At 43.2% G+C, this 21,066-nt stretch overlaps 2 protein-coding genes across 3 annotated transcripts in view; one reads left to right on the top strand and one right to left on the bottom strand.

Annotated features, from left to right (window-relative positions):
• Window positions 1-21,066, bottom strand: part of BORCS5 (BLOC-1 related complex subunit 5) — a 79,385-nt gene that overhangs the window by 56,197 nt on the left and 2,122 nt on the right. The window contains exons 1-2 of one of the 2 annotated variants that reach the window (XM_058021955.1): window positions 3,334-3,419; window positions 2,759-2,902 (exon numbers count right to left, since the gene is read on the bottom strand). In XM_058021955.1, coding sequence (XP_057877938.1) covers window positions 2,759-2,902; window positions 3,334-3,391 — 202 coding nt within the window. In that variant the 5' untranslated portion in view covers window positions 3,392-3,419. Of the gene's footprint in view, window positions 1-2,758; window positions 2,903-3,333; window positions 3,420-21,066 lie in introns of those variants that run through there. The other variant, XM_058021956.1, reaches the window with a different exon arrangement.
• MANSC1 (MANSC domain containing 1) lies at window positions 7,744-12,038 on the top strand. The gene is made up of 3 exons (XM_058021954.1): window positions 7,744-7,963; window positions 8,777-8,917; window positions 10,716-12,038. The coding sequence occupies exons 1-3, from the start codon at window positions 7,744-7,746 to the stop codon at window positions 11,687-11,689; spliced, it is 1,335 nt and encodes a 444-aa protein (XP_057877937.1). The 3' UTR covers window positions 11,690-12,038.

Below are 21,066 nucleotides of genomic sequence, written 5' to 3'. Positions count from 1 at the left end.
AAATATAACCAGTATTTACAGGGGACTGGTTACCAAAAGTTTGTTTCAACTTACTACAGGTGCTGTTTTAGTTAGGGGTTAATTTTGATGTACAAGATCCACCAGAGGAAGGTCACAGCAGCAGCTGACAGTCACTGCCTACCTGGCAGCTTTTGTCACCCAGTCAGGATTCTCAGATGGCCACAGTAACACCAGGCTGACCTGAAGAACCATGAAATGAGATTGGAGAGGAAACTAATCACAAAATCCTATGGGAACTGGAGGAGGCACAGTATGTAAAGAAGGTTCTGCTGCTCACACAGTGCCTCTGCAGTCATATAGCAATCTCTGTTTCTATACCTTTTACCAGTGCACAATTCTAGCCATAAGCAAGAAAACGTTTCTTTCCCCAAAAAGCCTCCAGAGACAAATAAAGCTTGTAAGAAAAGGAAGAGATTTTTTGTCTGGGCCTGCAATGAAGGAGCAAGGACATAGGTTTTAAACAAAAGAGAGTAGGTTTAGATTGGACATAAGGAAGAAATTTTTTTTATGATGAGGCTGGAACAGGCTGTCCAGATCATGAGTCCTCAAGGTCAAGTTGGACAGAGCTTTGAGCAACCTGACAGCAGCTTTCCAGTTCCTGAAATGAGCCTATAAGAAATATGGAGAGGGACTTTCTACAAGGGGTCATAGCTGTACCTCTGAGGTGCAATTCTCACTGTAGAAGTCAAGGGAAAGCATGAAAGATGTAATGGACAGGACACTGGCATTTTCTGCCAAGTGAGACTGCACAATGGTAAAGATTTCCAAGTTCACTGATTGTAAGCTCAACTCACTATGGATAGGAGGAACAAGGGCATTTGTTTTTCAAGAACATGTAGTGTTTACATGACTTTGCCAGTCCATTTATTTAATGATTATTCCCCTTCTGAAACACAAAACCAATTGGCTTTGCTTAGGCAAGGAGAAACTGAATAGAACAATGAAGTCCACCTGCAAGCTGGTAGATCACGAGACACAAGCTTTTAGAATAAGCTCCTAAAAGATCTTGAAACTTCTTCAACCTTTCCAGAAACAATCTTGCATGGGAAGAATACAGATAAGAGACCAGTCCAAAACAGAACAGCTTCTCAAGTGGGCCTGTGGTAGATCAGCCACCTCTCAAGAGTCAATTCACTCAACAGGCCCACACTGCCTTCTGTAGTGAACACAAGTATCAGTCTGGTTGTTCAAGTAATAACAAGTACTTGAGGGTGAAAAAGTTGATCACAAAAGTGATTGAGCATGCAAAACTCTTGAGCAGTCACCAGATGTCACCAGGTCTCAGGAGACTCGTGGGGAAGCAGCCAAGTGACAAAAGCAGAAGAGAATGATTCTATCATACATCCACAGCTTTAGGTCCAAAGTAAGGCCAGAAAAAGCAACTCAGTCACCAAGACAACTTAAAGGTGCACATTTAGGAGCTGAAGGACCTGGACTGGTCATCTAAGGCAGTGCCCTCCAACCTCAGCATCTCAGCCACACGGCTACTGCTCTCTGTTCTTTCTCTCTTCCCACCTCAAGCCCTGGAACCCTGACACTCTAACAGACTCCCAGGAACACCAACTCTGGAAGTAATCACAGTCTCAATTTCCAGGACTTCCCTCCACAGGTCTTGTGCAACCCAGGTTTGCTCATGAGCTTGGGTGGAACTGAAACTTTGCCATCACATTCTTACACACTCACAACAACTTTCGTGCCAGATGTTGTAGCATCTTCTAAATTTTTTTCTCTCATATTAAAACTTCCTCATTTCTTTCAGGGATTTGGATTCCAGCATTTACACTTCAAGCTGTCACTGGCATGACCCTGGTTCTGTCTTACATACAAAGCAGGACAAAGCATGTGCTTTACAGGCAAAGCATGTTCTGCTTTTTTTCATGGCCCCTCTATCTTTTTGCCCCTCCTGCAGTAAACAGCAGTCAGTGCCATGCACACCCAGAACACACTCATAAAATAAAGAGTCCAATAATATGTTAAATGCATGGCCCAGTAGGCTATAATAATGTCTACAAGTTTTAGTCATGTTTCAGTACCCTCATGCAGTAAGCATACACAAACAAACAAAAAGTAAATTACTTTCTGTCCAAAAAGTGGTGGTGTGATGCTACCTGTGTTCTTTGTTAAACTGCAGGCTCAACAACTATGATTGAAATCTTCACTTTCCTTTCGACAGAAGAAACAAAGAATGAGTGCAAGGGATGAAAGTAAAAAAGAGTGGGAGGAAAAGAAACAAAGAAAAGTCTCAGCCCATCTACCCCACTACAAAAAAAAACAAGAATAAAACCTGCTCTGTATTGGAAACTCCCAAAAGGTACCTTGATTTCAAGCAGCTGAACACACACACACAGGTAGCTATGACTCTGAGAGTAACATACAGTCTGTTTTTAAAAGACTAGAGCAAAACAGGAGATTGCCATCCATTATATACTAGAAAATAACACAGCATCTCTCATCAACCAGTGGTACAGGGCAAGCTGGTATGTTTGGATCTGTTCTGTCTTCACAGCAGATGGTTCCATTGCAGAGAACATTACCAGCACACCTCTAAACTAGTTCACCCACAGTTTAGAAGGCTGGGATTAATCATGGCATAATAAAAGAGAGTCAGGTTTAAAACAAGAGGGAAGTGAAAAACAGGGACAGAAATATGAACTTCAGTAGAAACCTCAGGATGCACAAATGCCATTAGGTACAAAAAAAGAAGGCATTTAAAAACAGAGGAAAAATAATCACTTACCTTTCAAAAGGGGCTGGAAAGTTGGAATTTCCTGCAGTTTTATGACATCTGGATCATTGCTGACATTCCGTGAGGATTGTGTTCCTGGGGCTACGACCACAATGTCGTCCATTTTTGCTCGTTGCTTGGCTGGCAACGGAGAAGCTGGATATTGGAGGGAAAGGGAATAACCCTTTATAAGCAATGTAACCACACCAGAACCCAACCCTATGCGAATATTGCTCTATTCAACGCTGCACAGGCAGGCTTTTTATAGCACATCGCCGAGACCACTGAAGGGCTCTAAGCTCCTTTCCCTCTCCCCACGGGGGAACAGCTGTTTCGGAACACCTGCACCACGGACGGCCCCGGGGCGCTGCCCATGCCCGGCCCGGCTCCCCCGGCCCGGGCGGTGCCCCCGCGCCGTCACAGGAAGGGCCGGGCCGCGATGCCGCTGCCTCCCGCAGCAACAGCCCTTCCCTTCTGCACGCCCTTCCCTTCTCCACAGCCGCTGTCCCTCCCAAGGAAACAGCCGTGCGTGCCCTTCTCCGCAGCCGCTGTGCCGGCAGAGCCCTCGCTCCCCGCCAGGCACCGACCTGCGGCGCTGGGCTCGCCCGGGCGGCTCTCGGCCTCGGCGCTCTGCTCCGCGCCCATGGCGCTGCCTCCGTCCCCCGCCCGCCGCAGCGCGGGGGCCGCCACCGCCCACGGGGTTCCGGCTGCGCCGGGTCAGGCGGCTCCGCCCGGCGGGCGGGGCCCCGCTCGGCGCCGGGGCTGCTCGGATCTGCCCCGCTCTGCCCCGCCGGAACCGGCGTCCCAGGGCCTGGGGGGCGGCAGAGCGGCGATGTGTGTGGCATGGAAGGATGCTCCTCCGCTGCTCTCCCTAGTGAGGCCGATGTTTGTAGTGCTGTGTCCCCTTCTGTGCTCCTCGGTGTTGCCGGACAAGTTATATTTCTTTAAAAAGGAGCCTATGACCGAATATCCTGAGTTTGGAAGGATCCACACGGATTATCGAGTACAACCCCAACAGTCCCTGCACAGACACCCCAACAATCTCCCCCTGTGCATCCCTGAGAGCGGTGTCCAAACGCTCCCGCAGCTCTGGCAGCCTTGGGGCCGTGGCCATTCCCTGGGGAGCCTGGGCAGTGCCCGGCACCCTCTGGGGGAAGAACCTTTCCCTGATCTCCAGTCTGACCCTGCCCTGACCCAGCTCCAGCCGTTCCCAGCTCCTGTCCCTGGTCCCAGAGAGCAGAGCTCAGGGCCTGCCCCTCCTGTTCCCCTCAGCACAAGCTGTGACTGCCATGGCTGCCCTCAGCCTCCTCCAGCTGAACAGACCTTACACGATTCCCCTCAAGGCCCTTCACCATCCTCATGCCCTCCTTTGAACACTCTTTAATAGTTTAATGTCTTTCCAATATTATGGCACCCAAAACTTCACACAATATTCGAGCTGAGGCTGCCCCAGCCTAGAGCAAAGCAGGACAATCCCCTCCTGGCCCAGCCAGGGATGCTCAGTGTTTGTGCTGAAATCAGCTCCAAGTGGGAAAAGGTCATTCTGGTAGGGGGCATCTCCAACCACTGATCACAGACCACCAGCCCAAGAAACTCCTAAACCCAAAAGAAGAGAAAAACTGAGCATGTGTGTGATGGTGTTCACAGGGGTCTTAGGATGAGGGAAGAGATGAGGATGTGACTCCATGTTTCAGAAGGCTTGATTTATTATTTTATGATATATATTACATTAAAGCTATACTAAAAGAATAGAAGAAAGGATTTAATCAGAAGGCTAGCTAAGAATAGAATAGGAAGGAATGATAACAAAAGCTTCTGCCTCGGACAGAGAGTCTAAGCTAGCTGACTGTGATTGGCCATTAATTAGAAACAACTCTATGAGACCAATCACAGATTCACCTGTTGCATTCCAAAGCAGCAGATAATCATTGTTTACATTTTGTTCTTGAGGCTTCTCAGCTTCACAGGAGGAAAAATCTTAAGGAAAAGATTTTTTCATAAAAGATGTCTGCGACACATGTGGACTAATTAACATGAAAAGCAAGTGAATCATTAACTAATAGAAGATAGAATACTAATTAATAAAAGAACTACATTACCAGTAACCAATGAATACTAATTCCTTTATTTACCAAAATGTATAAATAGTCAAAAGTTTTGATAACTGACTAACATGTTTGATGAGGCAATACCCATGTGCCTGTGTGCTGAATAAAGTAATGTCGGGTTTCTAACCTAACAAACTGGGTGAGAGAGCTCATTTCCCAGTTTGTGGTGAGGAGAGGGTCTAGCAGAGGATGATGTGGGTCTGCAGCATCTCTCCTATAAGAAGAGTGTATGGGAGGAGTGGGAGCTTCAGATAAGCTCTGCTCAGATTTTGGCAACTATTTAAATGTAAGGACTCACTCTGGCCTGCAAGTTCTAGTGATGGCAGATCAGGTCTATTTATAAAAATTAATTATTTATTGAACAGACAAGTGATAAACAGATAAAAGATCTTAATCAGAATTACTTATTACACAGTATAAAACTAAAACAACTCGGGGTAGATTACAGCACAACACAAAACAGTGCACGATATCAAGGTGCCTCTATTAAAGGTAGCAAAAGAAATAATATTAGGAGTGATGTGTAACTTCCCACTGAAAGGTCAACAACATTCACAGATTCCTTCACTCAGCCTCCAGGAGAGTATCCACAAAGCAGCGTCCCTGCTCAGGTGTCGCAGACATTTTTCCACAGAAATCCTTTCTTTCAGATTTCTGTGTCTTCTGGAAGGCAGAGGCCTCAGAGGGGAAGGTAAACAATTGTTATCAGCTGCTGTGGAATGCAATAGGATTCCCCTTGATTGGCTCATTTTCTATGTTTATAATTAAGGGCCAATCACCAGTGCAAGCCAGGGGACTGAGTCCCTGGACACAACTTTGTTTGGGATTCTTTTTTTCTATCTATTCTTAGCTTAGCTAGCAGCTCTGCAAACCTCTCTCTATATTCTATTTAGTATAGTCATAATGTATTATATATCATATCTTAATAAATGAAGCCTTCTGATCAAGAAACAAGATTCACCGTCTCTCTCTCACCAGCAGCGACCCGCTCAGGTCGCTGTAATACTCAGGGGAGAAACTCCCCACAATTCCAGGGAAATATGTAGAAGATTTTTGCTTTGTGGAAGTTTGGTGTGGTTTTTATAGTTGTAAAGTGAGATGTCTGTCAGTCAGAAATCCACCTTATCATTCCAGATCTCGCTTTGGACAGTGAGATATTTATTGGCAGTTGGGAGATGCCAGTCTCTGTGCATATTCTCACATTCACCATCCCAACAGTTCAGGTGAAAAACCAGTTTCCTCAACTGTTCTGACCACTTCAGCCAGACCTTTAGCCTTATTTTTCAGCTTCTTTCTGCTTGGCTTCTTCCACCACATCTAGTTTAAGCAAAGGCAGGTAGAAGCTGCAACTTTGTCTAATACATAGCAGGGGTAATACCTGTGCTTGCCTTTAGTATTCATTCCCCTGCTCATTCACTGTGTAATGCAGTTAGCAGGCAACGCCTTAATGTTCAGATTCTCTTGGGACTTTTTCTTTAACAGTGAAAATAATGTCACCAGTTTACCTAGAAAGGAACATTTTCTTAAACAAGTGCAGCTGGAAATTTTAGGAGAAACCATCCCTCCAAGACTGTGAGAATCACAAACATTATTAATTGCCCCAAGATGGCCATGGGGTGCAAAATGAGATGGTGGTCTCAGTCTCTTACAGCACTCATGTCCAAATAAAAGCCAACACCCAGCAGTACTGACAAAGGGGACTGACTGGGCATGAAAAACAAGACAGCCACCCATGCCTTGGCATCTAACCATTACAATACATAAACTAACCTGCCCTTCGGGATCTCTTCAGGTAATGCACATCTCTGAAAAGAAAATGGTCTCTTTCCTGAAAAAGACGGAATCTGTCTTATAATCCTTTTACTCTTTGCACTCCTTTGGTCTACTTTTACTCCTAAACACAACTCCAAAATAGTAAGGAAAAAAACCCTAAAAAGCGGAAATGAAAAATTTCCAAGCAAAACCATGACTTAAGCAAGCAATTGCACGGAGACAGCTGACAGAAGAATGGCCAAGACACCAGTCAGGGTCCCAGTAGACAGGCTTTTTTGTTCATTTTTTTCCCCATTCCACAAACACTTTGTGCTTGGTTATGATTTGAACAGGATTACTCAGGTAGCAAGAAGTCCTTTACACACACACACACAGAACTATGTCCACATCCGTTTAGTCCAGGATATGCATATTAATCTCTTTCATTACAGCTCCCAAAACCAGTTCTCAGGTGGAGCAAAAGTCTGACTGTGGGTAAAGCCGTAGCAGCCTGACCACCAAGAGCTTCTCTAGGTGGTTTTGCCTTGTGTCTGATGCTCAGGAAGGACCCTTGGTGCCGGCGAGTGGCAGAGAGGAGGAGGCAGGAGGAGGAGGACCGGAGGAAGGCAGGAGAAGGTCAGGCAGGAGGAAGAGGGCAGGAGGAGGGAAGCAAGGGAGAAAGAGGGAGGGCAGGAGAAAAGGCAGGAATGGGAATGGAGAATGGCGGGCAGGGAGAAGGAAGCAAGAGAGAAGGAGGGCAGGCTGGAAGGCAGGAGGAAGGCAGGTATGTAGGTAAGCAGGAATTCCAGGTGAGAAGGAAGCAAGAGAGGAGGAGGAGGACAGGTTGGAGGACAGGAGGATGGCAGGTAGGTAGGTAGGCAGGTAAGCAGGAATTTCAGGAGGAGGAAGAGGGCAGGCAGGCAGGAGGAGAAGGGCAGCAGGCGTCCCGGGCCCGCCTCCCCGGGCCCCTCCTCCCGGACGTGCCGGGACAGCCGCGGTTCCCCCGAGCCGGGCCAGGCTCCGCCGCTGCCTTCGCGACCCCGAATGTGTCCCAGGAACGCGTTCCCGCCCCGGGATCAGCGGAGCCCCCTCGGCGCCAGTCCCGGAGGAGCCCCGCGGGGACCGGCCCGGGTCACCATGTCCCGCGGGGGCAGCCGCTGGCCGGTTCGCCTGCTGCTGACCGCCTGCCTGATGGCCGGGCCGGCGCTGGGCCAGGAGTGCTCGGCGGAGAAGATGGAGAATTCCATCATCGATATAAACCTGTCCCTGCCCCGCGGCGTGCGGGGCGCGGAGCCGCTGCGCGTCCCCGGCGCGGGTGCGTGTGTCCGCGCCTGCTGCTCGGGGCACCGGCTCGCAGGTAACCCCGGCCTCCTTCTCCGCCACCGCCTGGGACGATAATTCTGCAGTTTGGGCTCTCGGGGGGGCGTTCTCCCTATTCAGCACGGGATTTACCCTCTCATTCAGGCTGCGCTTAGTTCCAGCTGGCGGCTGCTACCTTCTTTTGCCAGTAGATAAGGCAAGACCCCGTAGTGTTCAGAAAAATAGTTGCATCACAGAAACAGTGTTAAAACCTCCCAAATCCTGAACCCCGAAGGTGCATAAGCTGTGTTTAGTAAACGCACTAAAACTACCTGACACTTTGCACTGTATTTAATTTTAGCCAAAAATGAGAATGCTCACCCTCCTGTGAGACAGCTGGTTTGAATCAAGCTCTTGGAGCAGTAGGAGGCAGAGCAGCAAGTAGAAATGGCAGTGGTGAAGGTGACCCCCCAAAGCAGAAACTAGCCAAGCGATTCCTGGGATGTAATAAAAATGTTTAAATAATTCTCTTCCCCATGAGTATATCAAGGAGATTTTCAGATTTATCAGGATTTGTAAGCAAGCAATTGTTGTATAAAGTGGTGCCAGTGTGGTATGCGTGAGGGGAGGATGAGAGATTAGACTCATAATTTCCCCAACTTTATTTGTACAGGAAAAGGAAGGTGTGACCTTTCATATTTTGGCCCTGGGCCATTCTTCTGCAGTCCTTGGCGGTTTTTTTCCTGTAGGAATGTTATGTGTTAGTAGTTTTCCTCTTACTCACATGAGCAAAAGTTAACAAACTAGATCACATTACCATACTGCTATAAAAGTTCTTACTGCTGAAACAGGTATTTACTTTGTTTTGCAGGAGACAAGAAGTGTAATTTGATTATTTTTTATGCTGCAAGAACAAGTACACATCCAAACTGCTACTTGTTTTACTGTCCTAGCACTGAGGCTTGTCCAATGAAACCTGCAACAGGACTTGTGAGCTACTGGATAACTACAGGTAAATAATAGTGAGAGCCGTCAGCCCCCACACTACACTGCAAAATGACTTTTGCACCTGTGAACTTTCTGTAGTGACCAGGAACTGTTTGGGGGGTCATCTTTTTAGCAAAGTGTTCTAAGCCAAGCATTATGATTTAAAAATATTGTTCTTTTTCATTGTGGAGGATGGATCGGCAGGTGTGTGGTGAGCTCCTTTGTGGGCCCCACTTCCAGTTTGGAATAATGTCCCAACTCTTATAATATTCCTTCACATTAGATTCAGAAATCCTCATAATTTGTCCTTGCTTAAAACAAAAAGAAGCTGCTTCCATCTAGATGTAGTCAGGAAGGAAAATTTCCTGTATATAATACTGAAAAGTATCATGAAAACCAATGGAAATACCACACCCTTGTAACCAGCTGTGTATTTAAAGGACCCATGCTACACTGATGAATAATTGGCAATAATAAAAATAATAAATAATCATTATTTTCTGCATTCAGTTAGGGAACCTGGAGTGCAGAAGCAAACTTTCTAAACTTAGAGCTTTATGGCATGTGGGCTGCACACTCTGGAATTTCTTGTTCTCTGGCCTGTGCTGGTATTTTTTAACAGCAAGGCTTACTTGTTGATTGACATTGACTTGCACCAGACCTGTTTGAACAGCTCAGATAAGAAACTGATAATGCCAAGGTGGTTTCTGTATGGCTGCTTGAGAGACCAAACTTCAGCTGGAAAAAAGAACTTTTCCAAGAGGAACTGTGCAAGGGGCAACAGTATGAAATAGAGAAAGATTACTCACATAATGTTACCAAGTATTTTTGTGCAAGCCCAATCTCACAGGCATCATGCAAAAGCAATGTGCAACAAACGAACTGCATTTCTGTAAAATCATTACTAAAATTAAACTTCCCTCCAGCTCTGTCTCCCCTAGAAGAACATCAGGGGTTTCAAACAAAGAAACAAGAAATGCAATCATGCTTGTGCTTTTGTTCGGCATGTAATGCAATGCTGAGTGAACAATCTGATTGCATTTAACACTTCTTTGTAATGCAGTGCTGAGTGAAAAACGTGATTGCATTTAACACTTCTTTTTCTTTTTGGAGACTTGATCTTCTGTGAGCATTTAACTGCAGAAAGATTATGCTAGCTTGTTTAATGTTCCTGGTAAGTTTTCAAAGGTAGCACCTGAGCACTGTCGGTAGCAACAAACGTTTCAAACTTTGTTCTTTCATATGAGAATCTGTATGTGGTTACACTGAAAACCAAACTGAAACAGGAAAAGATACTTTATTTATTTCAATTTCAGTGCATTTAACAAACCTTTTTGTTTCAGTATTAAAAAGAGATGAGTGAGAGTCAGAACTACTTGAGAGCATGTTCCCCTTTAAATATTCTGTGCAGCAGCTGAATGGTTATAATGAATATATTATATATATTTCTATAATTTTATAAATAAAATTATAAAATTATATATATAATATGAACTGACAATTACTCAGCCAAGTACTTTCTATACCTGTAAATACCTACCTAAATACCTGAGGTAAATACAGTAAAATCAGGTAGCTTTTAGGGTTATTATTTGAATGGTATTCCTGCACAGAACACTGTTATGTGAGTAGGCTTGAGGCTGACAGTTTTTATGACATAGAATTTAAATGTCACTGTGCTTATTTTAAACAAAAGGAAGTTTCATTAGTCATTATCTCTTTAGAGCCCCCTTACATAAATATTTCTAAGAAATACAAATAGAGTATGCCTACATTAGTCAAAAATAGATTTCATAATTAAATATGAGTATTTCTGTTTTCAGAGGATAAATCCATCAAGACTGAGAACTTTTCTTCAGATGAGCATTCTTTGCCTTCGGATGCTGGAACCTTCATTTCTCACAGCCAGGACATCCATCAGAATCACACTGCCAGTTTGGAGCAGTCTGTCTTTCATCAGGCATCTGAGCTCCTGAACCACATAGGCAAGCATTTGGACAACATGGAACTTCATACAGTTTCTCCTGAACCTCAAAGAGCAAAAGAATCTGAGAGCTTGGACCCCATCTCAAGGCAGCAGGGAATTAATGTGCCATCCAGCACTCCTTCTGCTGCTCCAGTTGGAAACCCCACTGCTTCCTTCCCCACCTCTGCTCAGGCAGGTGCCCCTGAAACCAGCAGTGCTGCTCTTGCTGCTCTGCCAACAGGCACTGCCCAGCTGGAGTCTCTTACAACCTCTCTGCATCCTGGTGCTGCCAAACCAACCACAGCCCATCCCACCACAGCTGCCTCTCCACCTGCAGCTAATCCTGCTGTCCCTGCCTCCAGCATCACTGCCACTCATCATGTTCCTCTTTCCAAGCCCACAAATTCTGCTTTTCCTTCTACAACCGTGCAGGTGACCACGAATTCTGGATCTGCCACTGCCCTATCAGGGGTAAGGACTCCAGCCATGGCTCCTGAGCCAACAGTTCTCTCCTCCAGTGATACCAGCCATAGGACCCTACCCTCTTTTCCAGGTTTCATTCTGTCCAGCAATTCTCCTGCATCTTCCCAAAATGACCTTCAAGGTTATGACCCGTCTGACTCAGAGAGCTCCCTGTCAGAAGGTGTTCTGAGAGGGAAAGGTGTCTTTCAGCTGGGGGAAAAAAGCAGCCTTGTAGCAGCTTTGTTTTTTGGGATGATGTTCTTGTTGCTGGTTATTGTGCTGACAGGGAGGAAAATCCATGAATCTCTTCAGAAGAGGCGTTACACCAGGCTGGATTATTTGATCAATGGAATTTATGCTGATGTCTGACTGGGAGAGGGAATAAAATTGTGGGGAGCACCTCTCACTTTTGAGAGGAGAACTCTGAAATGGAACAGTAGATACTGAAATCTCAGAAGAGGATGGATTCCTTTTTTGGGGTCTAATGGGAAAGCAGGAGACAGGAGATGGGTTTGGTGGTGAGAAGGAATGCTCTGTCTGTGCTGAACTATAATGTCTGTCATTTTTGATTTATTCCTAAATCCTGAGAGTAAACATCTAAATCCAAGTTAAGCTAAGAAGGTCTTATATTTAAGGAGAAAAGGAATTTCACGAGCTTAATCTGTACTGTGACAAGATTAGTGAAATTTAAGTACACCTAATAAATTGAGTACCTGTGCAGCACATGGGTGTTTTCAATGCTATTTGCACCAAATGCTGGTGCAATCCTATTTACCCTACTTGTTGCTTTAAAGAAATACTTAGTAATAGAGCTTTGCATCCAAATGATTTTAGGTACAAACAGGAAAAAATGTATTACATATGGCATAAATTAATTTTCCTTACCTAAATATAGCTTATGGTTATATACATATCTTTAAAGTTCTTCTTCTGCATACATCACAGGTATCCTAAAACTACATACTGCAAATGTGAGTGCTCTCAAAGCACACCCTCTTCATTTCTAGCATCCCCTTCATGTGACTGGTAATAAGCATGGCTGCTTAGTAACAGTTATCTTGATATTTGAGTTTTTTTCCAACCTAAACAACTCTATGATTTTATGTTTTCCTGACTCTTCAACAGGGAGAGTAAGTGGGAGCATCCACTGCCACACAACTTCCAGTTCATGTTATTTAAATTTCCCTTCACGTGCAGTCAGTCTAAACCTGGTTTTAGAATGAAAGGCTGGATTTCAAAGTGTTCGTGTCAGGTGGCATGATCAACAGCAAATGTCACAGCAGAGAAAGAAGGGTGCCTTACAAACGCAAGGAAACAATTCTGTTACAAAATATGAAATTTGACTCACATCCAAGAGATTCTTAGATCTGTCGAGTTTAGTGTGGTGGGAAGCAGGTGTGATCCAAAAAATGGCCTCAAGGCAAGTTTTCTGAAAGCTCTAAATAACTAAATGCAGAAAATTCTCTGAAAATTCCGTTATTCAGAGATCAAAGAAAAGTCAGTGTTCCTTGTGTCAAGAACTTGAATTCTTACTCTATGGAGGGTGCAAATTGCTTTATATATCTAAAAACAGCTGGTCTGCTACATTGTTTAAGTCTGACAATGGTTAAAAAAAAGCAGTCTGGATAACCTCTTAAAAGTGAACAAAATTACAGGAGAAATGTACCTCAAATTTAGAAATGTACCTCAAATTTATCAGCTTGTTTTTTGACTGTCCTTTGTTAAACTTCATTTTTCCCCCTTTTTTATTTTAATAGCTATTTTCAGAGGTTTCTGGTCAAGGAACATAACAAGGAGGAAATATCCCATTTTTGGGAAATGATTTCGCAGAATGATAAGTACTAGTCCTAGCTGTAAAAATGCAGATGCAGATCTGAGGTTCACCATAATTTTCTCTCGTAAGAACTGCAACCTTCATGAGAAACTTTCTTTGTTGCTGATGTCTTTACAGCAGGAGAGGTGCTGATAACAACCCCTGAGTGCTCACTGTGCATTTCTGCTGCAATAAATAATTTGTTGGAGGAAAAGGTGGTTGGTATTAATTGATATGGTTAAAGTACAGTAGCAAAATATTCAAGAGAAACCAGCAGATGTATCTCAGTGTTGCTCAGAGCACAGGTCATGTCCATCTGGAGAGAGGCATTTTACAAGGACGTGCAGTGATAGGACAAGGGGGAGTAGCTTTAAATTAAAGAGAGAAGGTTTAGATTAGATACTGAGAAGAATACATGTTGGATTAAGAACTATCAGGGAATTAATTGATAGCTGACCAGTCTGGATCTTTCCAGAGGGGCCTTTACAAACTGTGTTTGAACACTAGAGGGCAACAACAGTTTATTAAATAGAATTGACAAGTTATGAGGATTTTTGATGATTTTAAAAAGTTTTAGTAAGATTGGGTTTTTTTAACTTCCCAAACTATGGCTATTTCATTGCAGAAAGGTTTTATAGGAAAGGTTTTTGTTTATTGAAAAGGGTTTGGGTGGAGGATTATATACACACATTTTTAAAACTTTTTACTGCATCATATAACATAGAAGACAACAAAACTAAGCATATTCTCTATTTTAATAACATTGAATCAGGTTGCATTATTAGTCATGTATTGGCATTTCCAGTTAACAGAGAAAGAGAGAGATTTCCCATCATCATTCTTTTGAATATGATTATTTATTAAATGCATTTTTGGAGCCTATTTATTTCCCTGGACAATGCACTTGTATTTTGAATCAAAAAGGAGCGAGACAAAGTAACTAAAAAAGTCCACCCAGTTTGTTATGCTTTCCAGCCTTAAAACTTCTGTGCACTCTTCTGTTCTTCCACTGGCATCTCCTGTGGTCTTCACTGTGCACCACCCATGGAAGTGGATCATTAATCACCACACTGTGATGACAAGTCTCACATTGGGGTGGCTCTTTCTGGCCATAACCAGTTCTGGTATGGCAGCAGGCCAAAAGCTGATTGACTTTTGTCACCTGGAGAGTGTCATAAATCCTGTAGCTGCTTGTTTTCTTGTTGCTTTACAGTGCTGAGCAAACATAAGGTGTGTAAATATAGACTGCCATGAACAAAACTGTCTTGTGGTATTGTACAGTAAAGCAAATAGCCCAAATTTTGTAACCACTGCAAACAATTGTAAAGAAATAAATTGTAGCTCTACTTGAGATGGATGAGAAGGGTGCAAAGTCCCTCCCTCAAAGGGCAGCAAACAGCATGGTGTGTTCTCTGCAAATAGTGCTTCAGTTCATTTTAACTCCTGTAGGAGCAGGAAAGGCTTACAGTAAGGATTATTTCAAGTTACTAACCAACCAACAAAACCCAACAAACAAACAAGGAAATAAAACCACCAAAAAAAAATTACATGAGAAGACACTTTCAAAACTGGATTTTGCTTTCCTGCCTCTTGCAAAGCCATCTCAGTGGATTTGAATCTGATGACATGCTTTGATGCCACACTCCATGCTGATAAAAACGTGGAGTTTAAGGTGCCAGTGCTGCAGTCATCAGTTCCCAGGCAGTGTCCATCACACAGAGAGCTCTACTCCTGTGGACGTCTTCCTGTCACCCTCCTGAAATGGGCCTGGACAGCTGTGCTCTCCCTGTGCATTGCTTATCCTCTCACACAGGTAATGCACTTCTCCACATTAATTCTCAGTGAATTCCTGTTCACTGGTAGTTGGCTGCATCCCCTCATCCTTGAAGTCCAGATGCTTTCCCAATGTCTTGATAGGTATGTCCCCTGAAGGGCTAGGAAATATTGAACATGGATATATTGAACATTTTCCTTCCTCTTTAGAAAGCCTACACTCAATCTCACAGTCTAAATTCGCTTTTTTTTCCTTTAGGTCTCTACACTTTTTGAGGATGTCAAAGCACAAAGCATAAAAATGCTGCTCTTTGTCACCTGTGTGTTTGGTATTATAAACAATGCATAAAAGTATTTTTAACCTTCACTACAACTATGCTGTATCACTGTTTCCCGTATATTGGCTCACTTAAAAAAAAAAAAGGTGTGAGGGCCATGCATTACTTTTCTCTTTTTCTCTTACTCCTCTCCTACCAGCCTATAAAATGTCATTTTTGTAAGAGGCAAGAGTTTAGATATGGCATGTTCAAGCTGTTCTGATCCTTTTTCTTTTTGGTTCACTTTGTTTTAATAGAAAATTGATGAAGAAAATTGAAAATTCTGTCAGACCAATAATATCCAGGAGTAGTAATCAGATAATTTGTGCATGTGCAGAAGTCTGCAAACCTTTCCACCCAACAGTGGGCTTATACAGCTAAAGCCAGCATCAGTTGGAATCAGCTTAGCCAAAACTGACTCATTTTACCCTCTTTTCTTGGAAAGGCTTTTTAGCTCTCCCATGTAATGCCAAAGAGTCTGCTGTAGTCTCTGGGGTGCACAGGCTGAAAGCAATGGGTGCCTAAACCAGAAATGTCAGAGGCAGAAATTCGACAAGGCCAAGTGTCTGAAAACATTTTTGTCTCCTATCTTCAAGTGGTTTTGGTCTGTGGTTCCCATTGTTTTGGGTTTTTAACTGTGGTGACTGGAACACCTTTTGCTATACTGAATTATTTGCTGCTACAGTGTACCTTAGGCCACACATATACTAGCTGTTTCCTCCTGTTAAAGTGGCAGGATTCTTAAACCACAAGTGAAGATAGGACTCTAAATCATAGTTCCTTTCAACACTTTTAGAGCTTTGGTTATCTTGAAAGAAAGTGTTTTGGGAAAATAGCACTTTAAATGTATTGTTAAAAAAAAAAAAAAAGATTTCTTAATATGCTGAGATTAAATGGGAATTTTGCTCTGTGTAAGCCCTTTTCAAATGGTTGTAAAGGTATTAGATTTTTCACAATTGCAATAAGGAAAAAAAATAGTAGAACTTGCATTAACTGCAAAGCTCTGACACTGAAAAAGGCATTGGAAGGAGCTTTATTAGCCAGGGCTATTCAGACACAATTCCCTGTCTTTTATGCAAAGATCCATGTGACCAAATACTATCTTTGTGGTTTTGACTGGGGATAGGGTAGAAAAAAGGAAGGATGAGGAATGGATTGGGTAACCTCACTCTAATCACTGTTTCTTCTTGAAAGGAGAAAATATAATCTAATTATTCCAAAATATATTATCTTTCAATAATGTCTTCATAGCAGCCACTACTTTTTAAATAAATATATTTGGGAACTGGGTCTTACTTTCTCTGAGTATTCCTCTGTCATTTATCTTCATTTAGTTGCCAGCTATGTTGGAAGAGCATTTACTGAAATCTACACTGCCAGGAAATTATTCAAAGAACTGATGAAAATGGAAAGGCAGTGAATGACACTTCAGCTCTGTATAATTGCCTCTTCTATCCCCTCATCACATGAAGGATGAGTTACAGGCCATAAGCCACAGAAACCTTTATAGATGCAGCCACTGCAAGCTTAAGGACCCACATGAATTCCTGTTTTAACAGGCAGTGCCTTGTGATTAGTTGATTTAAAGACTTTAAGAATTTTATTCCTTAAAGTTTACTCCTGCAAGAGTGAGATCAATCTCTAGGGCATTCACAATAACTTTTATGATACTGAAATAGACTGGATATATTTCATGCTGTTTTTTCAGACCTTGAAACATTTCCCACAGTGAAATACAGAATTTGTCAAATCCAGTGTAATAGCTCTGAATTGTCAGAGGCATCCCTCTTCCTCTGAGAGACCCTGGCTAATGGTAGTTTAATGAAAATGTTACCAAGAATATGCCTTCATCTTCATTTTTAATAATTAATTTATTCATCAATTAAGAGTATAAGAAAGATTTGGGTTTTCCTTGAAGTAATAAATTGTTCCAACATCTTGCATTTGTGTGGCCTTACCTTACAAATCACGTAGAAGAAGAGCACTTCATAAAATATTGCAGACATTAAACCTGGAGATTAACCATTAGAGGGCAATCTTTCCTGCTCTGAGGAACTCAGCATGGTTTTCTAGCCTATTTTGAGAGCTTGACTGACAGCTCATAAAAACAACACCCCTGAAGAGATACCAGGGTTGATGCTCCACATCCACATTCTTGAGGTGCTTAGTGTCTTTGCTGAACTGCAGACTAATTTATATATGAACATAAAAATTAAGATAATAATATCAACAAATATAACATGAATATGGCCATAAATATGAAATACAAATAGGAAATATGAATATGACTCTTCCTCACAAAGTCTGAGTGAAGAGGAATGGTTTCTTTACTTGCCATACACTGCACTCTGTGGTAGAGTACTTTAGCCCAGAAGTGGCTACTGCAGGTGGAAAATGAGCTCTTCTCTGCACACCATAAGACATACATAAAGATTGAAAACTGTTGTAGGAAAGACTGCTAATTATTGTGACACAGTGACTTACCTTTCCTGACCATGGGCATAAATTCTAGTCACTAATCCCTGTGACTAAAACGAGTGCAAGAAAATGTACAAGGCTTTACCAGTAACTAATTTTTAAACTTCAAAGGCTGCAGTGCAAAGCAGAATTCCTAAATATTATGCATATTGCAAAATGCTGAAGGGGTTTGAAAGGGGGTTGAAAAGGAAATATTCTTAAATTGTTGTTGCTTAAAAGGCACGCACGTTATGTTTAATAGAGCCCAGATGCTGACTGGTTTTGAAAAGCTGAGCAAGCTAAAACAAAATAGTGTTTTGGTGTCTGTCAGCCTGAAATGTGAGCTCTTTTAAAAGGATGTTTTTGCTGTATCAACATAGCATTAAAGTACTTTACAAATTTTAGAACAGTAACTTTCTCAAATGACATTTTTGTAATATGGCTTTGAAATGTAGCCACAGCTAAATATTCCTGAGGAAAGTCTTGGACTTGCCCTGTGGTCTGGTGGTGGGCAGTGCCAAATTAAAATCAGAATCCTGCATGGTTCACACTAAAAAACATGGCTGCTGAAGAAGGGTATCCTCAGGCAGTGCTATTTTCAACTCCCTGGGAGATGGGAGAGGAGGAAAGAGGTACTAGGTAGACAGCCTGACCTTGAGTGCCCCATCAGCAGGAGTCCAAACACTCCTCCAAAGTCACAAAGAAAATGCCCAAGCCTTCCAGGTCATCTTATTTCATATTTCCCTGTGGGGATATTGCTGGATTTCTGTTGGACTAGCTTGCCTGTATGGGCTGCTGAACTCAAGCACCTTCTCCTCTGTGAAGTTTTTGTTGCAAGGATTTTTTTTTAGCCACAAAGAAATGCAGTTCTCATCCTGGGCACCAGGCAACCTCTTCTGGTAGAGAAGATGGGAAAGAAAGGATGGAGGGAGAGGGAGGGAAGAGTTGGGGGAATAATAAAATAGTACTGAAATGCAAGGAGAAAATGCAACTCCCTGTGTGATAAAAAAGGGGAATTTGATGGGAAAATTGCCCAAGAATTAGTGGAAGTGATAATTTTTGCTGTGATTTGGTTGTAGTGATAGTAATGGCAAAAAACAAGTCAGGTTTGATGCTTGGAGAAAATTGCTGTACTAGAGAGATGACTCTCTGTTCAAAGAAATCTGCTTATAAGGCACCTATACCCTGGTAAAAAGGTGCAGTTCTTATGGCACGGGAGGAAAAGTGAGGGCAAAAGTATCAATGCTTGTGGTTGAACTTCAAGAGGGAAAACATGATCACTGAGGGGGTGATTCTGCTCTCATGAGACCCCACCTGGAGTCCTGCATCCTGCTCTTGGCCTCCTCACATAGGAGGGATGTGGACCTGCTGGATCCAGAGGGGAGGCACAAGGATGAGCTCGGGTCTGGAGCCATAAATGAGAGAGTTGGGGTTGTTCAGCCTGGAGAAGAGGAGGCTTCAAGCCTTCTAGAGCCTGAAGGGGGCTTACAGATGGAGAGGGGCTTTTCACTAGGGCATTAGTGGGAGGACAAGGGAGAATGGCTTCCAGCTGGAAGGAAGAAATTCTTTATTATTCTATGATCTGATCCTGAAGAAGGAATGCTGTGGTGAATCCATTGCTCTCTTGGAATAAGATAATCTGTGTCAGACATTTCTATCACATTTGTTAGAACTGGCCTTGTTTTGAGGAAGAGTTGGATGAAACATTTTTGTTTATAAACTGTATGACCTAAGCAATGTGGCAAGATGATGATGATGACATCACAGTTTAAGGTGTCCTATTTTATTCTGTGAAATGCTTGTAACAGGCATCATTGGATGGCAACATTACAGCCCATTTCCCCAGCTCCTGTGCTGCAGACTTTCCTGCTGAGGGCATGAGGGCTTGAGCTTGAGTTTCAGTATGAAACCCTGGCCCTTTTGAAATCAGTGAGAACTTCACCATTGCCTTCAGAGGGAGCAGCATTTCAGCACGCTATGCCCATTAATTATTGTGGAAACATTCCGTGAGAAAGCTAATTATGATAGTGGCTTCTGTGATGTGGGCAGCCACAAATTCAGCTGCTGAGCATCCATCTTCTTCTTACAGCTTTTGCTCATTAGGGACTTTGGTTCTGGTTCTACAGAAGATCCCACTGACTCCACTCAAACTCAGGGCACAGCTCAAAAGCAGAGGGACTTTGGCAGTCACTGCTGGTTTCATGAGCCCTGGCTGCTGTCCCTTGCTGTCCTGAGAGCTGACACAACTCCTCGTGAAGCTGGGCCACCAACTAAACCACGGAACTTGCCCAAGTTTAAAAATAACCCCATGAAAACTCTTGTGTCATCGAGCCACCATCCAAGTTCAGAGGTAAGAGCTGTCCAGGTTTCTCAGCCTCAGCTGGATTTGAGTCAGCAAACCAAGGCTTCTCTTTCTAAGGTGAATGAAAATAACTGTGACCAACAAGGGGAGCTTCTTACTAAAATAAAAGAGACATTCTCTCTCCAGTTACTTTGACTTTAAACTCAAATAAAGGAACATAATCACCTCAGAGAAATCATGCCTGTTGGAGGCTTTTTGTGTGTGGTAATCTTGTCTCCTATTTTACTTTGTAAAAGCCTCTGCTATGAAGGCAATGCTACATGGATGAATTAGAAGTAAAGCTGACAAACACTTAGGAGATAGACTTGGTCTTGAATTCTAAGCACTGATGGGGACAAAGGTTCAAAAAAGACCATTTTTGCAGGGTAGTGATCAATGGCTCAGAGTCCTGATGTATCTCAGTGACAAGTGGTGTCCTTTAGGAGTCTACATTGGACCAGAGTTCTTTAAATATCTTAATTAATAACAGATGAAGGGATTGAGTGTGCCCTCAGCAGGTTTGCAGATGACACCAAGCTGAGGGTGCAGGGACACACCTGAAGGACAGGCCAGTCCAGAGGGACCTGGACTGAAGTGGCCCATGGGAAGTGGAGTCTCAGCACAGGAAAGACATCAGCCTGTTGGAATGAGTCCAGAGAAGGCCAACAAGATGAATAAAGGGATGGAGCAGCTCTGCTGTGAGGAAAGGCTGGGAGAACTGGGAATGTTCATCCTGGAAAAGAGAAGGCTTCAGGGTGACTGTCCTGCTCCCACCCAATTGGGTTAATTTTTGTAGTAGCCAGGAGAGGTCAAGGCAAAGACATGGAAGTTATCCTAACACCTTCTGTCAGTGCTGGGGGTGAGGGGAAGGGAGCTCTTCTGAGGAGAAGGGGGTCCTTCCTACTTAGTGGAGTAACTCCTACTTAGTGGAGTAACTAAGTTGAATAGAGAATTGGGGAGGCCCAGGTTCTGAACCAGGGGGAACAATTTATTGTCTGTTGTTGGGGCTACTGCAGTGAGCAAGAATGTTTCTTCTTTGTACTCT

The sequence above is a fragment of the Melospiza georgiana genome, chromosome 4 (assembly GCF_028018845.1).
Source record: "Melospiza georgiana isolate bMelGeo1 chromosome 4, bMelGeo1.pri, whole genome shotgun sequence".
In the NCBI taxonomy this organism is placed as follows: domain Eukaryota; kingdom Metazoa; phylum Chordata; class Aves; order Passeriformes; family Passerellidae; genus Melospiza; species Melospiza georgiana.
This window is presented reverse-complemented; position numbering and strand designations above follow the sequence as displayed.

Coding starts and splice junctions, on each gene's coding strand:
- MANSC1 (XM_058021954.1), top strand. CDS start 7,744: ATGTCCCGCGGGGGCAGCCGCTGGCCGGTTCGCCTGCTGCTGACCGCC. Junction 7,964..8,776: donor CTCGGGGCACCGGCTCGCAG/GTAACCCCGGCC, acceptor TTTGTTTTGCAG/GAGACAAGAAGTGTAATTTG. Junction 8,918..10,715: donor GAGCTACTGGATAACTACAG/GTAAATAATAGT, acceptor TTCTGTTTTCAG/AGGATAAATCCATCAAGACT.